Source organism: Heterodontus francisci, chromosome 24 (genome assembly GCF_036365525.1).
Source record: "Heterodontus francisci isolate sHetFra1 chromosome 24, sHetFra1.hap1, whole genome shotgun sequence".
NCBI lineage: Eukaryota > Metazoa > Chordata > Chondrichthyes > Heterodontiformes > Heterodontidae > Heterodontus > Heterodontus francisci.
This window is the reverse complement of record NC_090394.1, coordinates 49,086,153-49,108,001: the sequence shown is the minus strand read 5'-3', so window position 1 is coordinate 49,108,001 and position 21,849 is coordinate 49,086,153. Positions and strand designations below refer to the sequence as shown.

The 21,849-nt window shown below is 41.8% G+C and overlaps 2 protein-coding genes across 6 annotated transcripts in view; both read right to left on the bottom strand.

Moving 5' to 3' along the window:
• abat (4-aminobutyrate aminotransferase) overlaps positions 1 to 5,619 on the bottom strand; it is a 276,368-nt gene extending 270,749 nt beyond the window's left edge. The window contains exon 1 of the mRNA XM_068056126.1: positions 5,487 to 5,619. The gene's annotated coding sequence lies outside the window, so the exon portion shown is untranslated. The remainder of the gene's footprint in view (positions 1 to 5,486) is intronic.
• A 557-nt stretch (positions 5,620 to 6,176) lies between these two features.
• The window catches only part of mettl22 (methyltransferase 22, Kin17 lysine), a 112,575-nt gene continuing 96,902 nt past the window's right edge, over positions 6,177 to 21,849 (bottom strand). For 4 of the 5 annotated variants that reach the window (XM_068056128.1, XM_068056130.1, XM_068056127.1 and 1 more), the window contains one exon: positions 13,656 to 21,337. In XM_068056128.1, coding sequence (XP_067912229.1) covers positions 21,287 to 21,337 — 51 coding nt within the window. In that variant the 3' untranslated portion in view covers positions 13,656 to 21,286. Of the gene's footprint in view, positions 6,218 to 13,655; positions 21,338 to 21,849 lie in introns of those variants that run through there. The other variant, XM_068056132.1, reaches the window with a different exon arrangement.

The following is a 21,849-nucleotide window of genomic DNA, read 5'->3' as shown; positions in this document are numbered from 1 at the left end:
CCATTAATGATTTTCTCTCAACTGTTAGGTAACTCATGTTTTCCATTCATTTATGGGATGTGGGTGACGTTGGCAAGTCTGGAATTTATAGCCCATCCCTAATTGCCCCATTGAAGGTTGTGGTGAGCTGCTTTCTTGAACACAACGGAATTGGCTTACTAGACCATTTCAGAAAGCAGTTAAGAGTCAACCATATTGCTGTGGTTTGGAGCCACATATAGGCCAGATTGGTAAGGATGGCAATTTCCTTCCCTAAAGGACATTAGTGAAGCAGATGAATTTTTATGACAATTTGATAGTTATGTGGTCATCATTGCTGATACTAGCTTTTTATTCCAAATTTTATTTAATTAATTGAATTTAAAATTTCCCAGCTACCATGGTGGGATTTGAAGTTATGTCTCCAGATCATTAGTGTAGGCTGCTGAATCACCAGTCCAGTAACATAACCACTACGCTACCATATCCAAAATTACATTTTAAATTTTATTTTCAATTCACTCCTGGGATATGGGCATTGCTGGCAAGGCTGACATTTGTTACTATCCCTAATTGCCATTAAGATACTGGTGAGCCACCTCTTGAACCTCTGCAGCGTGTGTGGTATAGCTATACCCACAGTGCTGTAAGGAAGAGAGTGCCGTGTTTTTGACCCAGTGACGGAGAAGTCACAGCGATATAGTTCCAAGTCAGGATGATATGGGTGTTGGAGGGGGAACTTGCAGGTGGTGGTGTACCCATGCATCTGCTGCCCTTGTCCTTCTAGGTGGTAGAGGTCCTGGGTTTGGAAGGTGCTGTTGAAGGAGCCTTGGCGAGTTGCTGCATTGCATCTTGTAGATGGTACACAGTGCTGCCACTGTGCACTGTGGTGAAGGAAATGAATGTTTAAGGTGCTGGATGGGGTGCCAATCAAGCAGGCTGCTCTGTCCTGGATGGTGTCGAGCTTCTTGAGTGCTGTTGGAGCTGCACTCATCCAGGAAAGTGGAGAGGAGTCCATCACACTTGTGACTTGTGTCTTGTAGATGGTGGACAGGCTTTGGGGTGTCAGAAGATGAGTTATTCACTGCAGAATTCCCAACCTCTGAACTGATCTTGTAGCCACAGTATTTATATGGCTGGTCCAGTTCAGTGTCTGGACAATGGTAATCTCCAGGTCGTTAATACTGGGGGATTCAGTGATGGTAACGCTGTTGAATGTCAAGGGGAGAGGGTTAGATTCTCTGTTGTTGGACATGGTCATTGTCTGGCACTTTTGTGTTGTGAATGTTACTTGCCACTTATAAGCCCAAGGCTGAACGTTGTCCAGGTCTTGCTGCATGCGGGCATGGACTGCTTCAGTATCAAGTCTATTAAGCGTTTGTATTGCTAACTTTAGTTTTAAGTTGTGACTGCTTAGTGCATGACTTGTGATTTGGTGTCTTCTTTGATGATTTGGCAAGAGAAAATTAGGTCACTCATTCAGCAGCTTGGGGGGGGGTCACCTAATCGAGGATTAGCAAAGTAATTTCAATCCAAACTGATTAATGTAAGATGATTCAGCAGGTTGAGTAAGGCCTACACACCAGGCAGTAAAACACCAGACAGTACCTTAGTAAGGACTTAAGGAGGGAATTAAGGATTCGTCTGGTTCCTCAATACGTATTTGTCAGAATACCAAAACCCAGCTTTCTGACAGTTATTTTGCATCTGTTCCCATTCAACTGAAGTCCGGTAAATACTTCTGTTCTAGCCAAGTGACTTTGTGGATTACTGGGCTTTTTTTGAGAGCGTTAAGAGCATGCTTACTATAATGATAAATAAAAAAAACCTAAAATATATTAATAAAATTATCAGGGATATTAAAAACCTACAAAAAAATATGGTACTAAAAACAAATGGCAAAGATTATTACAAAACCCTACACAGCCTATTCCTTAATTGCAGTGGAACACAAAGAGGAATTGCGCCTGTATCCTTTCATTTGCAACATTTGCAGATGCCTTTAGTGCCTGTTTTACATTTCTATTTACATGCCACAGAATAAGCTAGAAGAAAGAGACATGAAACCCAAAGAACCAGAAACAAAGGAAGATCACAGATGGCTCAGTAAAAGCTAAATTTAAGTTCCAGTGATAAGAGGGAGAGTTTTATAAACAGAAATATATACAAATGCAGCCTGCATCAAGTCAATACTGAATATGCAATCCTAAACGAAAGTTACATTATACCAAAGTGAACAGAACTACTACTGTACTGTTTTGTTGAGAACAGAAGAATGAACCAGATGGAGTTCTAGTAGTAAAACAATTGGAAGACAGGTTTGTTAGCAAAATGCACATTTAGATCCAAGATGCATAGACATATCCTATTGTTCTTCTGGAGAATTAGCAGGATTTGTAGGCCATAAATGGCAAATGGGACTTCCAATTTTACACATCCTTCCAATCTTTATTGCAGGATAAGGGGAAACAAGTGAAAGGGTAGTTCCTAATCAGTACTGTGAGACAATGTGCATGTTCATTGTACATGGCAAACAATGTGGAGCTGATCATGGATAAGGGACGACAAAAATGACTTTAAAACAGAATGCTTGTTGGCCTCGTGCTTCAAGATGTAGATACTCACGTCAAAAAATGTTCCATTTGTTGCAAATTTCACCCCACTTCAGCTAAATCCATCACAAGGGAGGAAGTTAGCACACCGCTTGTCAGATATTTTAATCAGACAGGGTAGTCTGCCAGATGAATACAGTACCTCCTCATGATCACCTGCTTATTCACAAAATGGATTAGATGTTTGGCTGTTGCTAGGTATATCATAGAAATCACTGCAATCTTACTGATTAACGGTGTACTTGGCAGATGGGATTGCTGTGAGGGTAGAATCCAATCAAGCTACCCATTTAATACAGAAATGTTTTGGAGAATATAGGATTCTCTGGGAATGAAAAGCAAATTACAATTAACTCATCACTCCCAATCCTCCCAACAAGTTGAACATGCAAAACAAAAGGATAAGCATCTTGAAGTAATATATATTCTCCAAAGGAAAACAGTGGTATGTTAAATAGTTAATGGCTATTATGTCCACTTTCACCAAGCCCACAGGAGTAGCACAATTCAAATTGATGATGGGTTGACAAAAGGTCTCACCCATCCATGTACAGTACTGCAGAAGTAAACATTGATTAAATGGTCACAGGACTCCAATGGTGCAGTTACAGCAACATCACAGAGAAGTCATGGCCTTTGCAAAAAAAAGCAGATGAAACTGCAGCTACAAATAATTATTACAATAGAAAATTCTATTAAAAAAGAACCAATTGGGAGATGGGTGTTCTACTTTATTCAAAGTTGCAATGTTAAAAGGGCAAAAAACTTTGTTTCGAAACTTAGTTCTAAAGGATGTGTACACTCTAGGTCAACCTTCCATTTTCCACCCTCCTTAAACTTAAGGTCATCCAAAACACTGCTATCCTTATCCTAACTCACACCAAGTCCCATTCGCCCAACACCCCCGTACTCACTGACCTACATTGGCTCCTGGTTAAGTATTGCCTCGATTTTAAAATTCTCATCCTTGTTTTCAAATATCTCCATGGCCTCACCCCTCCCTCCCCTCTACTTCTGTAATATCCTCCAGCCCTACAACCCTCCGAGCTACCTGTGCTCCTCCAATTTTGGCCTCTTGCACATGCCTGATTTTAAATTCTCCTTCATTAGCTGCCATGCCTTCAACTGTTGAGGCCCTATGCACTGGAATTGCCTCGCTAATTCTCTCTCCAACTTCAAAACACTCCCTAAAACCAACCTCTTTGACCAATGCTTTGGTCATCTGCCCAGATATTTCATGTGGCTCGGTGTCAAATTTTGTTTGTTAATGTTCCTATGAAGTGCCTTGGGATGTTTTACTTCAGTAAATGTACCAATTAAATGCAAGTTGTTGTTGTTGTGAGCAAAATGGCACATGCGGTATACCAGATCAAAATACCAATACAAAGTAGCCTGCTTGACAGGTACCTCATCCACCACCTTCAACATTCACTCCGTCCACCAAAGACGCACAGTAACAGCAGTGTGTACTATACAAGATGCACTGCAGAGCAACTCACCACACCTCCTTTGACAGCACCTTCCAAACTCGCGACCTCTTCCACCTAAAAGGTCAAGGGCAGCAAACATGTAGGAACACCACCATCTGCAAGTTCCCCGGAAGCCACACACCATCTTGACTTTGAAATATATCACCGTTCCTTCACTGTCACTGGGTCAAAATCCTGGAACTCCCTCCTTAACAGCACTGTGGGTGTACCTGCACCAGATGGACTGCAGCAGTTCAAGAAGGCAGCTCACCTCAACCTTCTCAAGGGCAATTAGGGATAGGCAACAAATACTGCCTTGCCCGCGATACCCACATCCCACAAAACAAATAAAAAATTGTATATATTATATACTCTTAACTGCCCTCTCAAATGGCGTAGCAAACTGCTACAGAAAAAGGCATTATGGATGTACCTACATCACATAGCCTGCAGTCGTTAAAAAAAACACCACTTTCTCAAGGGCAAATTAGGGACGAGCCATAAATGCTGGCCTTGGCATTTACATCCCAAGAACGATTTTTTTTTTAATGAGTACCTTCATTAATATTTTTACTTGAGAGCCTGGGCCCCTCAAAAGCTTGAGTTTGATATTTTTGCTCAGAACTAACTTTTTCAATGATGAATCACGAGTCTGAATGAGTGCAGTTTGCGCAATTTCCCAGTATTCATTTTGCCAGTTCAACTGAAAGATTTTTCTCATTAGTGTGCGATCACATCAGTTTGTCTGTCTGACAAAGTAATTTCAAGAAAAGCTAGAAGGCAAATTTCCTAAAAAAATTGAGGTAAAGTTTATATGTTTTCACTAAGCTCTGTAGGGGGGAATTTTACCCCCCCCCCCCCCCCCACATCCCATAAATTGATGCATTTGGGGCAGGGCGGGCTAAAGTCTTAAAAACCAGATTCGCGGCCCAAACCCACATCCAGCCTGCCCACCTTCTGGCTGTAACTGAGACAGGAAGGTGGCTGGTTGACCAACATGCTCCAAGGAGTTTAAACCGCACATCGTGCAGGGCAATTCGGGGTTCCAGGCCTTTCCGACTCTATCCACCCCTCACCCCTCCTGGCGGATCAAGGTAATCCAGGCCTTTGCATGTGTTCTGATAGAATAAAGGAGGCTGCAAGAAGTCTTGGGGAACCCTGCAGCTACATCCAGAAGAGTGGCTCAGTGGATCCAGGTGAGAGACTTACACCTACCTGCTGGATCCAGCATGTGTGCCTGAGCAATCCCCACAATCGGGGGGGAACCCCACCCCTATCCTCCCCAGTCCACACCCCTAAGGCCTCAGACCTCCCCCCGCCTCACAGCATCCGATTCCACCCCACTCCCGAGACCCCAGGATCGGCTAGCCTTATTGACCCTCTTCCTTCACCCACCCCAATCACCAACCTTCCGACACCAGCCTACCTGATCCCACAGCTTCCACCGACCAATTCCCCCGCCGACTGGAAGCCGAACATGCCAACCAGCCTCACTCCCAGCAGGCGGGAACCGACGGCTGATATCACGCATAAGCTGTGGCGTTTAAACTCCACAACTTCCAGATTTCCTGCACCTTCCCCACTCCTCTGCCCTGGCGGGTCAGTGCAGTCACAATCCAGGTACACGTGTCAGCTTTTTATCTTCAAATTCCAGTTTACTATTTATTTTTCTTAGTGGAAATGCCAAATCGTCCGTTGGTGTGCAACTGTTTATTTTGACGTCATGCTGGATGATGAATTTGAGTAGGTTTTCAACTTTTAAAGACCAGCTATTGACTTTAATGTTTATTCAAGAAAACATATTAAGACTGACACCATACACAAACCTGTTGCTTATATTTACCATTTGAAAACAAATCCTTACTTCCACAAAATTTGATCATATAGTTGCAATGTATGATTGACAAAGTGGAAATCGCAGTGTTTATACTGAACTCCAGTTCAGTTTCTGCTCAATGGTATCCTCCAGGATGTTGATAGTGGGGAATTTAGTGATCATAATGCCATTGAATGTCAAGGGGAGATGGGTGGATTCTTTCTTGTTGAAGATGGTCATTACCTGCCACTTGTGTGGCATGAATGTTACTTGACACTTATCAGCCTAAGTCTGATTATTGTCCAGGTCTTGCTGCGTTTGCACACGGATTGCTTCAGTATCTGAGGAGTTGAGAATTGTGCAATCATTAGCCAACATCCCCACTAATGACCTTATGATTGAAGGAAGGTAATTGATGAAGCAGCTGAAGATGGTTGTGCCTAGGATACTACCCTGAGGAACTCTTGCAGTGATGTCCTCAGACTGAGATGATTGACCTCCAACCACCACCACCATCTTCCGGAGGCAGCACAGTGGTTAGCACTGCAGCTTCACAGGTCCAGCGACCTGGGTTCAGTTCTGGGTACTGCCTGTGTGGAGTTTGCAAGTTCACCCTGTGACCGCGTGGGTTTCCGCCGGGTGTTCCGGTTTCCTCCCACAGGCAAAGACTTGCAAATTGATAGGTAAATTGGGCATTGTAAATTGCCCCTAGCGTAGGTAGGTGGTAGGAGAATGGTGGGGATGTGGTAGGGATTAGTATAAATGGGTGGTTGTTGGTCGGCACAGACTTGGTGGGCTGAAGGGCCTGTTTCAGTGCTGTATCTATAACTAAATAAATAAAACAAATAAACCACAACCATCTTCCTTTGCGCTAGGTACAACTCCAATCAGCAGAGAGTTTTTCCCCAGATTCCCATTGACACCAGTTTTGCTCAGACTCCTTGATGCCTTACCCGGTCAAATGCTATCTTGATTGCACGAGCGGTCACTCTCACCTCACCTCTTGAGTTCAGCTCTTTTGTCCATGTTTGAACCAAGGCTGTAATGAGGGCAGTAGCCGAGTGGCCCTGGAGGAACCCAAACTGAGCAGGTTATTGTTAAGCAAGTGCCGCTTGATAACACTGTTGACAACACCTGGCATCACTTTATTGATGATTGAGAGTAGACTGATGGAGCGGTAATTGGCCAGGTTGGATTTGTCCTGCTTTTTGTGTACAGGACATACCTGGGCAATTTTCCACATTGCCAGGTAGATGCCAGTGTTGTAGCTCTACTGGAACAGCTTGGCGCAGCTAGTTCTGGAGCACAGGTCTTCAGTACTATTGCAGAAATGTTGTCAGGGTCCATAGCCTTCTTGATATCACGCGGAGTGAATCGAATTGGCTAAAGACTGGCATCTGTGATGCTGGGGACTTGAGTAAGAGGTTGAGATGGATCTTCCACTTGGCACTTCTGGCTGAAGATTGTTGCAAATGCTTCAGCCTGATCTTTTGCATGGATGTGCTGGGCTCCCCCCTCATTGAGGATGGGAAGATTTGTGGAGCCACCTCCTCCTGTCAGTTGTTTAACTGTCCACCACCATTCACGACTGAATGTAGTAGCAGGACTGCAGAGCTTGGATCTGATGCATTGGTCGTGCGCTGTCTACCGCATGCTGCTTCCTCTGTTCGGCACGCAAGTAGCCCTGGGTTGTAACCTCACTGGGTCACACCTCATTCTGAGGTATGCCTGGTGCTGCTCCTGGCATGCCCTCCTGCACTCTTCATTGAACCATTGAAATATTGGATGAGCAGCAATTTCCTACAACTAAATATTGTGAGGACTGAAGCCATTATCTTTGGTCCCCACTACAAATTCCATTCCTTGTCCATGGTTTCTATGCTTGGCAACTGTTTTAAGCTAAACAAGATCATTCACAACCTTGATGTTATTTTGACCCCGAGATGAGTTTCCTACTACATGCCCGCACCGTCACAAAGACTGCCTACTTCTACTTCCGTAACATTGCTCGACACTGATCATGCCTCATCTCATCTGCTGCTGAAATCCTCACCCATACCTCTAGACTTGACTATTTCAATGCTCTCCTCTTTGGCCTCCCATCTTCCACCCTACATAAACATCTCCTCATTCAAACTCTGTTGCCCTTACCTTAACTTGCTCCAAATCTCATTCACCCATCACCTTCACTGTCCTTCACTGGTCCCCCATCCGACACCATCTCAGTTTTCAAATCCCTCATTGCGTCGCCCCACCCTATCTGTGTAGTCCCCTTCAGCCCTACAAGCCTTTGAGATCTCTGCGCTCCTCCAATTCTGGCCTCTTGTGCATTTTAATCGTTCCACCATTGGCGGCTATGCTTTCAGCTGCCTTGGCCCTAAGCTCTGGAATTCCTTCCCGAAACCCCTCTGCCTCTCCATTACTCTCTACTCTTTTAAGATGCTCCTTAAAATCTATCTCATTGATCAAACTTTTGGTAATCTGTCCTGATTTCTCCTTCTGTGGATCAGTCTCTGATATGTCAAAAATGTTTTTATTGATATCGGTCTAGATAAGCGCCTTGGGATGTGTTATTCTATTAAATGTGCTTATAAATGTTAGTTGTTGGGAAATCGTGGAAGCTATATGAAGTAATTTATAAAATATACTAACCCAATAACAATGCAAACTTTCTTGTTAGCAGATTGCTATCCAAAAATAGATTGGGATTCTTATTTCCACGTTGTTAATGTTTTCTGATGCAAGTGTTTATGATTGACAGCAAAGATGTAAGGGAAAATTAAGCATATCAGTGAAGGAATATAGTTTTGACAAAAAAAAATATGTATCAAAGCACCAGTAAAAATCTCAATTCCAAAATGGAGTTTGTGTAAATGATACATGACACAACATCGCTATTGTTATAAAAAGCCAAGTTTGGAGTCACTGAGGGCAACAGCATGAGAAATTGATTAGTACACATAGAAGCATCTTACAGCTGGGTATGTGCTTTGTTGATCACATTTTATGTGCCACACTACAACTCATGCAATTTTGTGCAGTACATTTGCACTTAAAATACTGACATTTCAGTTTGGTTAAACAAAAAACAGGTATGAAACATAACAGTTTGGATTTTTCCAGCCCTCTGGGGATGGGTTGGGAGGTGGGGCGGGGGGGGGGGGTGTGGGAGGGGCAGCAAAATGCCAAGGGAAGGAGAGGGGTGGAGTGCCTGTCATCTTCCTGCCGCCATGCCATTTTACCAGCTGTAGGAAAGGTGGTGGATGGCCCTCTCGCTCAGAGGCCAATTCAGCCACTTAAGTGGCGAATTAAGGGCCTCTTTCAGTCGCCCCTGGCATTTTATCAAGGGCAGGTGGGCACTCTGCCGTGTGAGGAGACTGCCTGGTAAACCCTGGCAGCCTCCCTGCAGGCTCAGGTGGGGGAATAAAATAAATACGATTTGTGTCTAACAAATCCATGCTGGCTTTCCTTAATTAATCCACATTTGTCCAAGTAACTGCTAATTTTGTCCTGGATTATTGTTTCCAAGATTAATCTTTGTTTTCTGAAAGGGTATGCATGTTGGGAAGTCAGAAGCGGTTTTATTTATTTATTTAGAGATAGGACTTTAACTTTCCAAATATTGACTGGAAATACTATAGTTCGAGTACTTTAGATGGGTCTGTTTTTGTCCAGTGTGTGCAGGAGGGTTTTCTGACACAGTATGTAGACAGGCCAACCAGGGGCGATGCCACATTGGATTTGGTACTGGGTAACGAACCCAGCCAGGTGTTAGATTTAGAAGTTGGTGAGCACTTTGGTGATAGTGATCACAATTCGGTTAGGTTTACCTTAGCGATGGGCAGGGACAGGCATATACAGCAGGGCAAGAATTATAGCTGGGGGAAAGGAAATTATGATGCGATTAGGCAAGATTTAGGATGCGTAGGATGGGGAAGGAAACTGCAGGGGATGGGCACAATCGAAATGTGGAGCTTATTCAAGGAGCAGCTACTGCGTGTCCTTGATAAGTATGTACCTGTCAGGCAGGGAGGAAGGTGTCGAACGAGGGAGCCGTGGTTTACTAAAGAAGTTGAAGAGCTTGTCAAGAGGAAGAAGAAGGCTTATGTTAGGATGAGACGTGAAGGCTCAGTTAGGGTGCTTGAGAGTTACAAGCTAGCCAGGAAGGATCTAAAGGGAGAGATAAGAAGAGCAAGGAGAGGACACGAGAAGTCATTGGCGGATAGGATCAAAGAAAACCCTAAGGCTTTCTATAGGTATATCAGGAATAAAAGAATGACTAGAGATAGGTTAGGGCCAATCAAGGATAGTAGTGGGAAGTTGTGTGTGGAATCGGAGGAGATAGGGGAAGTGTTAAATGAATATTTTTCGTCAGTATTTACAGTGGAGAAAGAAAATGTTGTCGAGGAGAATACTGAGATACAGACTACTAGGCTAGATGGGATTGAGGTTCACAAGGAGGAGGTGTTAGCAATTTTGGAAAGTGTGAAAATAGATAAGTTCCCTGGGCCAGATGGGATTTATCCTAGGATTCTCTGGGAAGCCAGGGAGGAGATTGCAGAGCCTTTGTCCTTGATTTTTATGTCGTCATTGTCGACAGGAATAGTGCCGGAAGACTGGAGGATAGCAAATGTTGTCCCCTTGTTCAAGAAGGGGAGTAGAGACAGCCCTGGTAATTATAGACCTGTGAGCCTTACTTCGGTTGTGGGTAAAATGTTGGAAAAGGTTATAAGAGATAGGATTTATAATCATCTTGAAAAGAATAAGTTCATTAGAGATAGTCAGCACGGTTTTGTGAAGGGTAGGTCGTGCCTCACAAACCTTATTGAGTTTTTTGACAAGGTGACCAAACAGGTGGATGAGGGTAAAGCAGTGGATGTGGTCTATATGGATTTCAGTAAGGCGTTTGATAAAGTTCCCCACGGTAGGCTATTGCAGAAAATATAGAAGTATGGGATTGAAGGTGAATTAGTGCTTTGGATCAGAAATTGGCTAGCTGAAAGAAGACAGAGGGTGGTGGTTGATGGTAAATGTTCATCCTGGAGTATAGTTTCTAGTGGTGTACCGCAAGGATCTGTTTTGGGGCCACTGCTGTTTGTCATTTTTATAAATGACCTGTATGAGGGTGCAGAAGGGTGGGTTAGTAAATTTGCGGATGACACGAAGGTCGGTGGAGTTGTGGATAGTGCCGAAGGAGGTTGTAGGTCACAGAGGGACATAGATAGGCTGCAGAGCTGGGCTGAGAGATGGCAAATGGAGTTTAATGCGGAAAAGTGTGAGGTGATTCACTTCGGAAGGAGTAACAGGATTGCAGAATACTGGGCTAATGGGAAGATTCTTGGTAGTGTAGATGAGCAGAGAGATCTTGGTGTCCAGGTACATAAATCCCTGAAAGTTGCCACCCAGGTTAATAGAGCTGTTAAGAAGGCATATATGGTGTGTTATCTTTTATTAGTAGGGGGATCGAGTTTCGGAGCCACGAGGTTATGCTGCAGCTGTACAGAACTCTGGTGCGGCCGCACCTGGAGTATTGCGTGCAGTTCTGGTCACCGCATTATAGGAAGGATGTGGAAGCTTTGAAAAGGTGCAGAGGAGATTTACTAGGATGTTGCCTGGTATGGAGGGAAGGTCTTACGAGGAAAGGCTGAGGGACTTGAGGTTGTTTTCGTTAGAGAGAAGGAGGAGAAGAGGTGACTTAATAGAGACATATAAGATAATCAGAGGGTTGGACAGGGTGGATAGTGAGAGCCTTTTTCCTCGGATGGTGATGGCAAACACGAGGGGACATAGCTTTAAGTTGAGGGGTGATAGATATAGGACAGATGTCAGAGGTAGTTTCTTTACACAGAGAGTTGTAGGGGCGTGGAACGCCCTGCCTGCAACAGTAGTAGACTCGCCAACTTTAAGGGCATTTAAGTGGTCATTGGATAGACATATGGATGAAAATGGAATAGTGTAGGTCAGATGGTTTCACAGGTCGGCGCAACATCGAGGGCTGAAGGGCCTGTACTGCGCTGTAATGTTCTATGTTCTATGCAGCACTGAAACAGGCTCTTCGGCCCACCGAGTCGGTGCCGACCAACAACCACCCATTTATACTAATCCTACATTAACCCCATATTCTCTACCACATCCCCACCATTCTCCTACCACCTACCCACACTAGGGGCAATTTACAGTGGCCAATTTACCTATCAACCTACAAGTCTTTGGCTGTGGGAGGAAACCGGAGCACCCGGCAGAAACCCATGCAGACACAGGGAGAACTTGCAAACTCCGCACAGGCAGTACCCAGAACTAAACCCGGGTTGCTGGAGCTGCGAGGCTTCGGTGCTAACCACTGCGCCACTGTTATTATTGTTAAAGCAATTTTATTTAGTGCTTGTTTAATTTTAGTATTGATTTTGTTCTGGTAAGGAATAAATGCTGTTTCCTTTACAAAGCCATTGTTTATCCCTAAAGTTTATTAGGACTAAGTGCCCCTTAATTTAAATATAAAACTAAGGAATAAAAATATTTTCCCCCAAATTAAAAAAAATCACTTTGCGCCTTTGTCCTTACAATACATTAATAAACTTTACTCAATAAAATGTATTGAACAGAATAATATAGCAGCTCAAAGATGTTCTACAAACTTGAAGCAAAGTAATTGCAGTCCATGATTCTCCATTAATGACTAGTTTACATTTTAAAATGTGGTAGTGGACATTTAAGAACTCTGCTATTTTTAAACGAATGCAAGATTAAAAAGACAACTGGAGAAAACCACCTTCGACAAGGGGCTGCATTTTACAATGCCGCCGAAATCAGTGGCGGACGTAAACAATGGCAGTCCGCCCGTGCAAACCGCGCGTCTCGGAGGCGCCGCAATAATCAGTGCGGTGGTTCATTTAAATGGTTGGGGCGGAATGCCCACCCCGATGACATGGAGGGGGTGGGCTGTCCGTCCCCAGTAATGGCGTCGGCAGCCTTTGCGCAGGCGCTGATGACATTTTTAAAGGATTTTGAGCCCTTCCATTTAATTTCAATATTTAAAGAAATAGGTTTCAAAAAATTTTAGTCATTTAATTTGCCCCTCACCCACCCCCCAATAACCATGCATTACTTGCCCTCTCCCCCCCAAAACATTTCCCCTGCCCATCTGACCTTTACCACCCCCCAAGTACATAAACTTTAAACTCTAACCCTTCCCACCATCCCCTAAACCAATGAGATTAGTTTGACCCCACTCCCTGCCCCCTCCCCGCACTGAAAAACTCACCTGCTCCCCCCTCCACACCAGTGTTACTCCTCGGTTCCCTGGACGGGGATCTGAAGGTGCGGGCGTGCCGGCCATCAGCACCAATATCGCAGTGGGACAGAAGGTGGAGGCGAGGGTGTAATTAATTCCTTTATTTAAATTTATTTACATATGTAAATTTTGCTCCCGTCGCCAACAATATCAGACTGGGCCTTATTTGCGTCGAGGCCCATGGCGGGGCCTCTGCCGAAGGCATTTGCTGGCCCTCTGCTACCACCATGGCCCCTGACATTGGTTGGGGGTGGGGGGGGGGGGGGGTTAAAATTTTCCCTTAAAATGGCAACTAGAAGCTGGCAAAGATACTGAGTATTTAAAACAAAAATTTCAGCATTATGTTTTTCAAACAAATGGCAGCAATTCATGGTGTAAAATTTCCCACTTCACAGAAATAAATGTTCTCTGCTCCACTTGCTGAAGAGGGTATCATGTGTAGTAGCAGCAAGAACAAATGCAAGAGAAATATCTAAATTGTTGCCTTTAAAAATATCCTTTATTACCAAAATAGAACTGCACTGCATTCATAAAATATATTTGTACAATGTACATCCCAGTTTATAGTAACCTCAATCACAATAAATTATATATAACATTCAGTTAATAGTTAAATGTTTAGCTGTAGCTGCATTCGAACATCAAGGCTTTGGAGAGGGTACAGAGAAAATTTTATTACAATAGTACAAAGGCTGAGGGATTTCAGATTTGTGGAAAGTCTAAAGAAAACTGGAATTGCTTTCCTTAGAGCAGAGAAAATTAAGGGAAGATTTAATAGAGGTTTTCAGAACTATGAAGGGTTTTGATAGAGTAGATAGGGAGAAACTGTTTCCATTCGCAGGAAGGTCAGTAACCAGAGGTTACAGATTTAAGATAATTAGCAAAAGAACTGGGGGGAGGGGGAGATGTGGGGAAATTTATTCTATGCAGTGAGTTACGATGATCTGAAATGCACTGCCTGAAGGGTGGTGGAAGCAAATTCAAAAGTAATTGTCAAAACCGAATTGGATATATATTGAAAATGAAAAATTGCAGCACTACGGGGAAAGAGTAGACAAGTAGGAATAATTGGATAGCTCTTTAAAATAGCTGTCACAGGCACAATGGGCTGAATGGCCTCCTTCTGTGCTGTAAGATTCTATGATTAACCGCTCTGACTCAATATGCTAAACTTTACTAGCAATTCAAATCCATTCTGCTGAAAATAATTCATCCATTTCTTTTTATGCAATATATTTCACTACTGTTTAGATCTGTGCTTTATAGGGTGGGAATTATGGGAAAAAACAAATACATTTTATTTGTAAAGATTATAGCATAGATCATAATGTGCTTATTTCAAATTCCTCTTATGCTAGAGATGGTAAGTCTCTTACAGTAACAGGATAATGTCAATTAAATTAGTGGGTATAATCTGTTAAGTATTTTACAGTATAAAGTTCTTCTGTCTGAAATGAGACCAAAGGGGCAACATTAGTAGATTTAGCATTCGAATGCAATAAATTTAGAAGAAACACTGTAATTGTGAGGGACCCGTTGAATGATGGGATATTTGACCATTATGCTGGGATTATACAACTCAGTACCTAATTGCCTCTACAGCCTGTGTAAACATGCTGTCCTTGCTTTACTAATCAAAGAGATAAGGGGAAGACTGGAGACAATACGGCCAGCAATAAACCATGGGAATTAGCTGCTTCAAAATTGGGTTGGGGGGGCGGAGTCAGATAACAGGAAGATATGTGTGTGGCATTACAATCCAGTTTATTGTTTAAGCCTTAAACCGGTTTTATTGGAGACATTGACACATTCGCTATAAAACCAAAAACCTGTTAAAACAGGAGAGGAATGCGAGTCAAACTCATTTTGTACATGGACATTCCATAATGTAATTTCCATGCTACGGTTGTTTGGAATTAAGAAAGTATGAATGTGATTGTTGAGTCTGTTCATTCCAATGTATGTGGCGCAGTGGTTAGCACCGCAGCCTCACAGCTCCAGCGACCCGGGTTCAATTCTGGGTACTGCCTGTGTGGAGTTTGCAAGTTCTCCCTGTGTCTGCGTGGGTTTCCTCCGGGTGCTCCAGTTTCCTCCCACATGCCAAAGACTTGCAGGTTGATAGGTAAATTGGCCATTATAAATTGCCCCTAGTATAGGTAGGTGGTAGGGAAATATAGGGACAGGTGTGGATGTGGTAGGAATATGGGATTAGTGTAGGATTAGTATAAATGGGTGGTTGATGGTCGGCACAGACTCGGTGGGCCGAAGGGCCTGTTTCAGTGCTGTATCTCTAAAACTAAAAAAAACTAAAAACATTATGCACCCAGAAATGGGATATAAAAACTGAATTACATTTTAAAGAGTGTTGTAGTTTTATTTTAAATGTTGGTTTTACAATTGTGAGAAGGCAATACACAATTTTGTAAGAGATAAGCTTCAGCCTGGAAGGCTTGAAGATGCATGGCAGAAATCCATTTCGAAATTTTAAAACACTTTGCTTTAACTGTCCAAAGTTTAAAATCTGCTATTGCTTTTTTGCAGCTTAAATTAAGGACAAGTTTTACTGACAGTTTTTAAGTAGCAAACGTCAAGAATTAGAGAATGATTTAAGGGAGGGAAGGATAAATATAGGAGTAATGGGAAAGATTCTGTCTGTTTAAACATTGTTTAAGAGGCTGATGTTAAGTCTTTTGTTGTAAGAATGTTAAATAAGTTTTTCTTTAATTTTTGGTTTTATTACAGTCATTTGAAAAGGTGCTTGAAGAAGAAAAGTTACGTAATTTACCTTTTTATAAAAAAGCATATGCTATTATGTCTGTGTGTAATTAATAAGTATTATAAGTTAATAAGTCTGAATTAAGTTTAAATTATTAAGGTTAACTGACCTGTTAAATTGGGAAACTTGCAATCTCATTAGTCAAGGTTTGAGGGAGTCTTTCATTCCAGATATAAGGCTTTCTAATTATAACATTGTCAGTTTTATATTTTAAATGTTTATTGCTGTGAATTAGAATTTAGAATCATTTTGGCTATATCAAATAAAAATCATTAGATTAGAAACCACTTAAAGATGTTAAAAGTTTGGAAGCAATGGGAGTTTAATCTAAAATGCTGTCTTCCCTGATGGAGATGTTTGAAACTGATAATGTTACTAATTATTTTTGTTGCTTTCAATCCCTAAGCACACTAAAAAGAATTGGAAAAAACAGTTTAAAATGGAGCTTGGTTCTTTCTCAATCGGGAAAGTTTAAAAAAAAGATACGTAAAGTAATGCATCTGAGAATGTTTTGCTTCGCCCCCATGGAGACAAGCAAATAAATTAACCCCGCTGCAGCTGTTGTTTTTTTCATTTAATTCATCACACAATTTTTGCATTGCTGAGAGTAAAATTTATATATTGGGACATTATTAGATTTTAAATTTCTAAATTGACAGATAAAATTAGACATATTAACCCATTGGGCTTTGGGGCAAATCTACAATGGATTCTTTGTGTTTTTTTTTTAAACAGGTGATAATAGTTTCCAGGAAGATATAGACGGGATGGTCAAATGGGCAGAAAAGTGGCAGATGGAATTTAACCCTGAAAAGTGTGAGGTGATACACTTTGGAAGGAGTAATGTGACACGGAAGTATTCAATGAATGGCCTGACACTGGGAAGTTCCAAGGAACAAAGGGACCTTGGCATGTTTGTCTATAGATCTCTGCAGGCAGAAGGGCAGGTTATTAGGGTGGTGAAAAAGGCAGATGGGACACTTGCCTTTATCAATTGAGGCATAGATTACAAAAGCAGGGAGGTCATGTTGGAGTTGTATAAAACTTTGGTAAGGCCACAGCTGGAGTATTGTGTGCAATTCTGGTCGCCACACTATAGGAAGGATGTGATTGCACTGGAGAGGGTGCGGAGGCGATTCACCAGGATGTTGCCTGGGATGGAACATTTAAGCTACAAAGAGAGGTTGGATAGGCTTGGGTTGTTTTTGCTGTAGCAGAGAAGACTGAGGGGTGACCTGATCGAGGTGTACAAGATTATGAGGGGCATGGACAGGGTGGATAGGGAGCAGCTGTTCCCCTTAGTTGACGGGTCAGTAACGAGGGGACACAAGTTTAAGGTGAGGGGCAGGAGGTTTAAGGGGGATTTGAGGAAGAACTTTTTTACCCAGAGGGTGGTGACGGTCTGGAATGCACTGCCTGGGAGTGTGGTAGAGGCAGGTTGCCTCACATCCTTTAAAAAGTACCTGGATGAGCACTTGGCATGTCATAACATTCAAGGCTATGGGCCAAGTGCTGGCAAATGGGATTAGGTAGAAAGGTCAGGTGTCTTTAATGCATCGGTGCAGACTCGATGGGCCGAAAGGCCTCTTTTGCACTGTATTATTCTGTGATTCTGAGCCACATGATGCCACAGCAAGAGCTCCAGAAGCTTCAAGAATTTAAGAACTTAACTGCAGACATCAAATGTCACAGCATAGTCACAATTTGGACGAAAGGCTTTGTCTTTTCAAAAACGTTTGTTATTTGTTATCTTCCAAGACAAAGTGCTTGAGAAGAAGAGATAGTTGCAAGCACTTCTGTCTTTAATGTAAAACATCATGCAATACCACCAAGCCTGGGCATAAGAAATTGGAATCGATAAACAAAATTAAATTGATATGAATTTGAATGGGTGGCGCAGTGGTTAGTACCGCAGCCTCACAGCTCCAGTGACCCGGGTTCAATTCTGGGTACTGCCTGTGTGGAGTTTGCAAGTTCTCCCTGTGTCTGTGTGGGTTTCCTCCAGTTTCCTCCCACATGCCAAAGACTTGCAGGTTGATAGGTTAATTGGCCATTATAAATTGCCCCAGTATAGGTAGGGAAATATAGGGACAGGTGGGGATGTGGTGGAATTAGTGTAGGATTAGTATAAATGGGTGGTTGATGGTCGGCACAGACTCGGTGGGCCGAAGGGCCTGTTTCAGTGCTGTATCTCTAAAACAAAAATAGAGAAATAAGGTTCTTTTGGGGAAAGATAAATGGAACATTAACAAAATCTGTCATCCAAGCAACACTGTTATTTAAATTTGGAATAATTTGAGATGTTGAAAATCCAGTGTAATTTAGCAAATTACTTTTAATAAATTAAAATGTCATCTAAGATAGAGAACAAACAAAATATGGGAATGCCTGGAATCAAATAGCAATGTTTGATTTCGGTTTTCAAGATATTATGAATGTTGGACTGTAAAGTTTTTCCAGGGCTCAAAATGAAATAGAATTATAATTAATGGGAATTGGCAATTAGGTCTGGCTGATGCAAGAGCTAATAAAGGAATTTTGCGGACAAACTGGTGAAATTAGAATTCAAACCGTTAAATTTATACAGTGTAGAATTTCCAGGAAGTCCAGAATTTTCCAGTGAAAGTCAGGAAAGTGTAGATAAGACTGGTAATTCGATAGCTTTCTCTTGGAGATATTTGTATCCTTGCCTATAATTTTCTTTTTAAAGAGAGCTACATTTGATAGTCTGGCCACTAGCCGAGACATCGGGACCATGCAGGGGATAATAAGCAAAGATCTCAGACAGACAGACACCACCTCCCTTCTTTTTTTGATGTTTTGATAAGATCACCTGAGAATCGAGAATGTGCAACATGATATTGGGATACCAGTGTAAGTGTGCAGATGTGATTTGTTACACGTGAAGCAACTAACATGCAAAATGTATGGTGAAATGCACTGAAGAACAGGTCTCAGACATGTTCACCTACTTGACAAACAGCATGGTGTGAAATGGTTCGTTTGGCCAGTAGAGTGAGACAACATTTTAAATGATCAAGGCATTGACACATACTCCATAGAGAAAATTTACAATAATCAGGATAAATTAAACACACTGGTAATGATCAGAGGAGTAAAATTAAAGTTCAGAGAGACAGTTGAACGACGAGGAAAATAATATTTAGCAAGAACTATCCATAAGATGGATGCAGGTAAAAGGTGAGCTGGAGAATCTTTTAAGTCCATGCATGATGGAAGGATTGTGACATTGTAATGAATGTAACATGACCTTTTTATGTCCAGTTTGATTGGGCCATCGTGTGCTCAATGTATGGGAGTTACATGTGAGATCAGATAGTGACTGGACTTGAGGATATTGGGGACAACCGCATCCCCTCTTTTGTAAATGATAGTATACTTAATGGATGGCTGGCAGACCAGGATTATGCTTCAGGGGCCAGACAGCACAGTGGTCATACTTGGTTAAAGGAGATAGGGATTATGAGTAGAAGCCATAGTTCCAGTGGTAATGTGGTTATCCAGCCTACGGGTAGATGATGAGTGGGAGGTTTTTAAATGTAGAGTCAATCGGGTCTATGGACCAAGATATCCATACCTCATATGAATCCCAACCATCCCTCTTAGTCAAAAGGAATCCAACATGGCTCAGTTCAAATATCGAGTATTGTTCAGAAAAGGGAGGGGCATACATATGCCAGTGTGATGTCGGGAATCCGGGGAAGCCTGCATGCGGGTTTACCTTGGACCAAGAATCACCAATGTGCGACATAATCATCCACAGGTGGGGTAGGAACAGCGCTAACTATCTTTGGATGGGCACGTATTGCATTACAACTAATGCTCAGACAACGATCCATGGAAGGAGAGAATGCACCATTTTAGGGTCCACCTTTTTTTTTTAAAACCCACCCAGACAACTACTATAGGCGGCCATGTCCTGTTTCCCGTAGTGACCAACAATGTCACCGAGCTAAGAGTTAATTTCTTTACACAGGTAGACGCCCTTAGATCTGTCATAAATTTTGGGCACACCATACCTCCATTGTCCCTTAGCCTACGGTCTATAATAGAAAGGACCACCGCTTCACAGAAACACTTAGTAAAAATGATGCAGAACAATGACCGTAGAATGCAGGAAATACAACGGCCAGGCGGCCACCAATGGTGGGAGACTGTATATAATGTAGGCCAATACCTATGGCTCTGGACTCTGTCCATGTTTATGATTTGAACACAGGCCATACTATTAGTAGTAGGACTCTTAATGCTTTTCTATTTGCTACTTGTGGGACAAGTGTGTTACAAATCACAAAGCTTTTAAGTCACGGCTTTTCTTGAAAATAGTAAAATAATTTATGAAGGGTCGATAAGGATATCTCCTCCTCAACCTGGGGAATTGTAAGATTATTAGGTTACTAAAAGTTACTAACCAGAGTACTAATTGTTAAACTCCAGCTATTATAAACGTACAACTAACTTATCATAAACTAACATTTAGTTTTATTGGAAGCCTTCTTTGTAGTATGGTTAAAGTGGAAAAATGTAGGAAATAGGGCACAGTATAGACAAGATGTCAAGGTAGAAGGATTCTGGGAGATTGTTAAGTTTTAAAATGCTTACTTGCAGCAAAAGGGTCAGACCTTGAGAGTGGACAGTGAAAACAGCTTCTGTGCAGATTTGTCTCAGTGAAATAAGGAAGCTTGAAATGTAAAAGCATTGAGATAACGTAGTCAACACAAAGGGGTACTACTTGCGCAAATTCTAAAGGTTAGCAACCATCACAAAATGATTCTTGGTTGGTTGGTTAAGAAAGGCATCCTTTAATACAAGGCTAATCACTAATTGGGAGAGGGGAGGGCTAATTGGAAAACTGCCAGGATAAAAGTCGTCTGGTCTTTGACACTGTACGGCAGAGAATTTTTGAAAAACAACGAGACAAGAGAGGGAGAGACTGACCAAAAACTTGAAGACCAAAAGCTGCAAGAGAAAGAGTCATGCAATCTGCCATCCAGTCTCTTATACAGGTAATATCCGTGTTAGGCTGTTAATCACTGCCTGAGTTTGTGACTATGGATTATCTGAAAACTTAAACTTGTCTTTACCTTTATCTCAATAAAGTCAATTCACAACAAGCTTTGTGATGCCAAGTCTGTTTCTACCTTAGAAAGGAGTATAAACCACCCCTATCTTATGAAATCTTACATATAGCATTGAATAATATAAGGCAGTTACTGAAGCTTACTATTTAAACAGTTGGCATGGTTTTTCTGCTAACGTCTTCAATAAAGTACAGCAATAAGCAGCACTCCTCTGCATGCATTTTCAATTGCAATAACCATTTCATTGCTGTGTGTTGCAGATAAGTGGCTCAGCAATAATTTTCCACAGTTCCTGTAAGGAAAAGCACAAAAAAAATCAAAAGAAAATGAAAATACATGATGGCTTTTAGACAAAAGATAAGCAAATTAAAAAATTAGTACTTTATAAATTATGTCATAATTCAGTAGTGATATCTCCTTGTGAGCAGTTAGAAATACTATAACCCTTTCTGTTATATGAAATATATGTAAGAGTACTGATAATACACTACCACAAGATGGCAATTGGAATTCAAGTAATGGGAGCTTTCATAGTTAAGTCGTAATAGCTGGGCCTCTTCTGCCTGCATGTGTTATTTTCAAATTGCCCCTCTGTGATTTTATTTCTACACTCTACATATACCGTATCTATCTATGTATATATATATATAGTATGCTAAAATCGGTCATATCCCAGGTGATAAAACCATATCATTTGGTCTTGCGTACATTATGCATTAGAAAACACAATAATATTTCTGAACCAAAAAGTGAAAATTAGAGAAATACATTGATGGGTTTAATCCAAAATCTCTTACTAAGAAT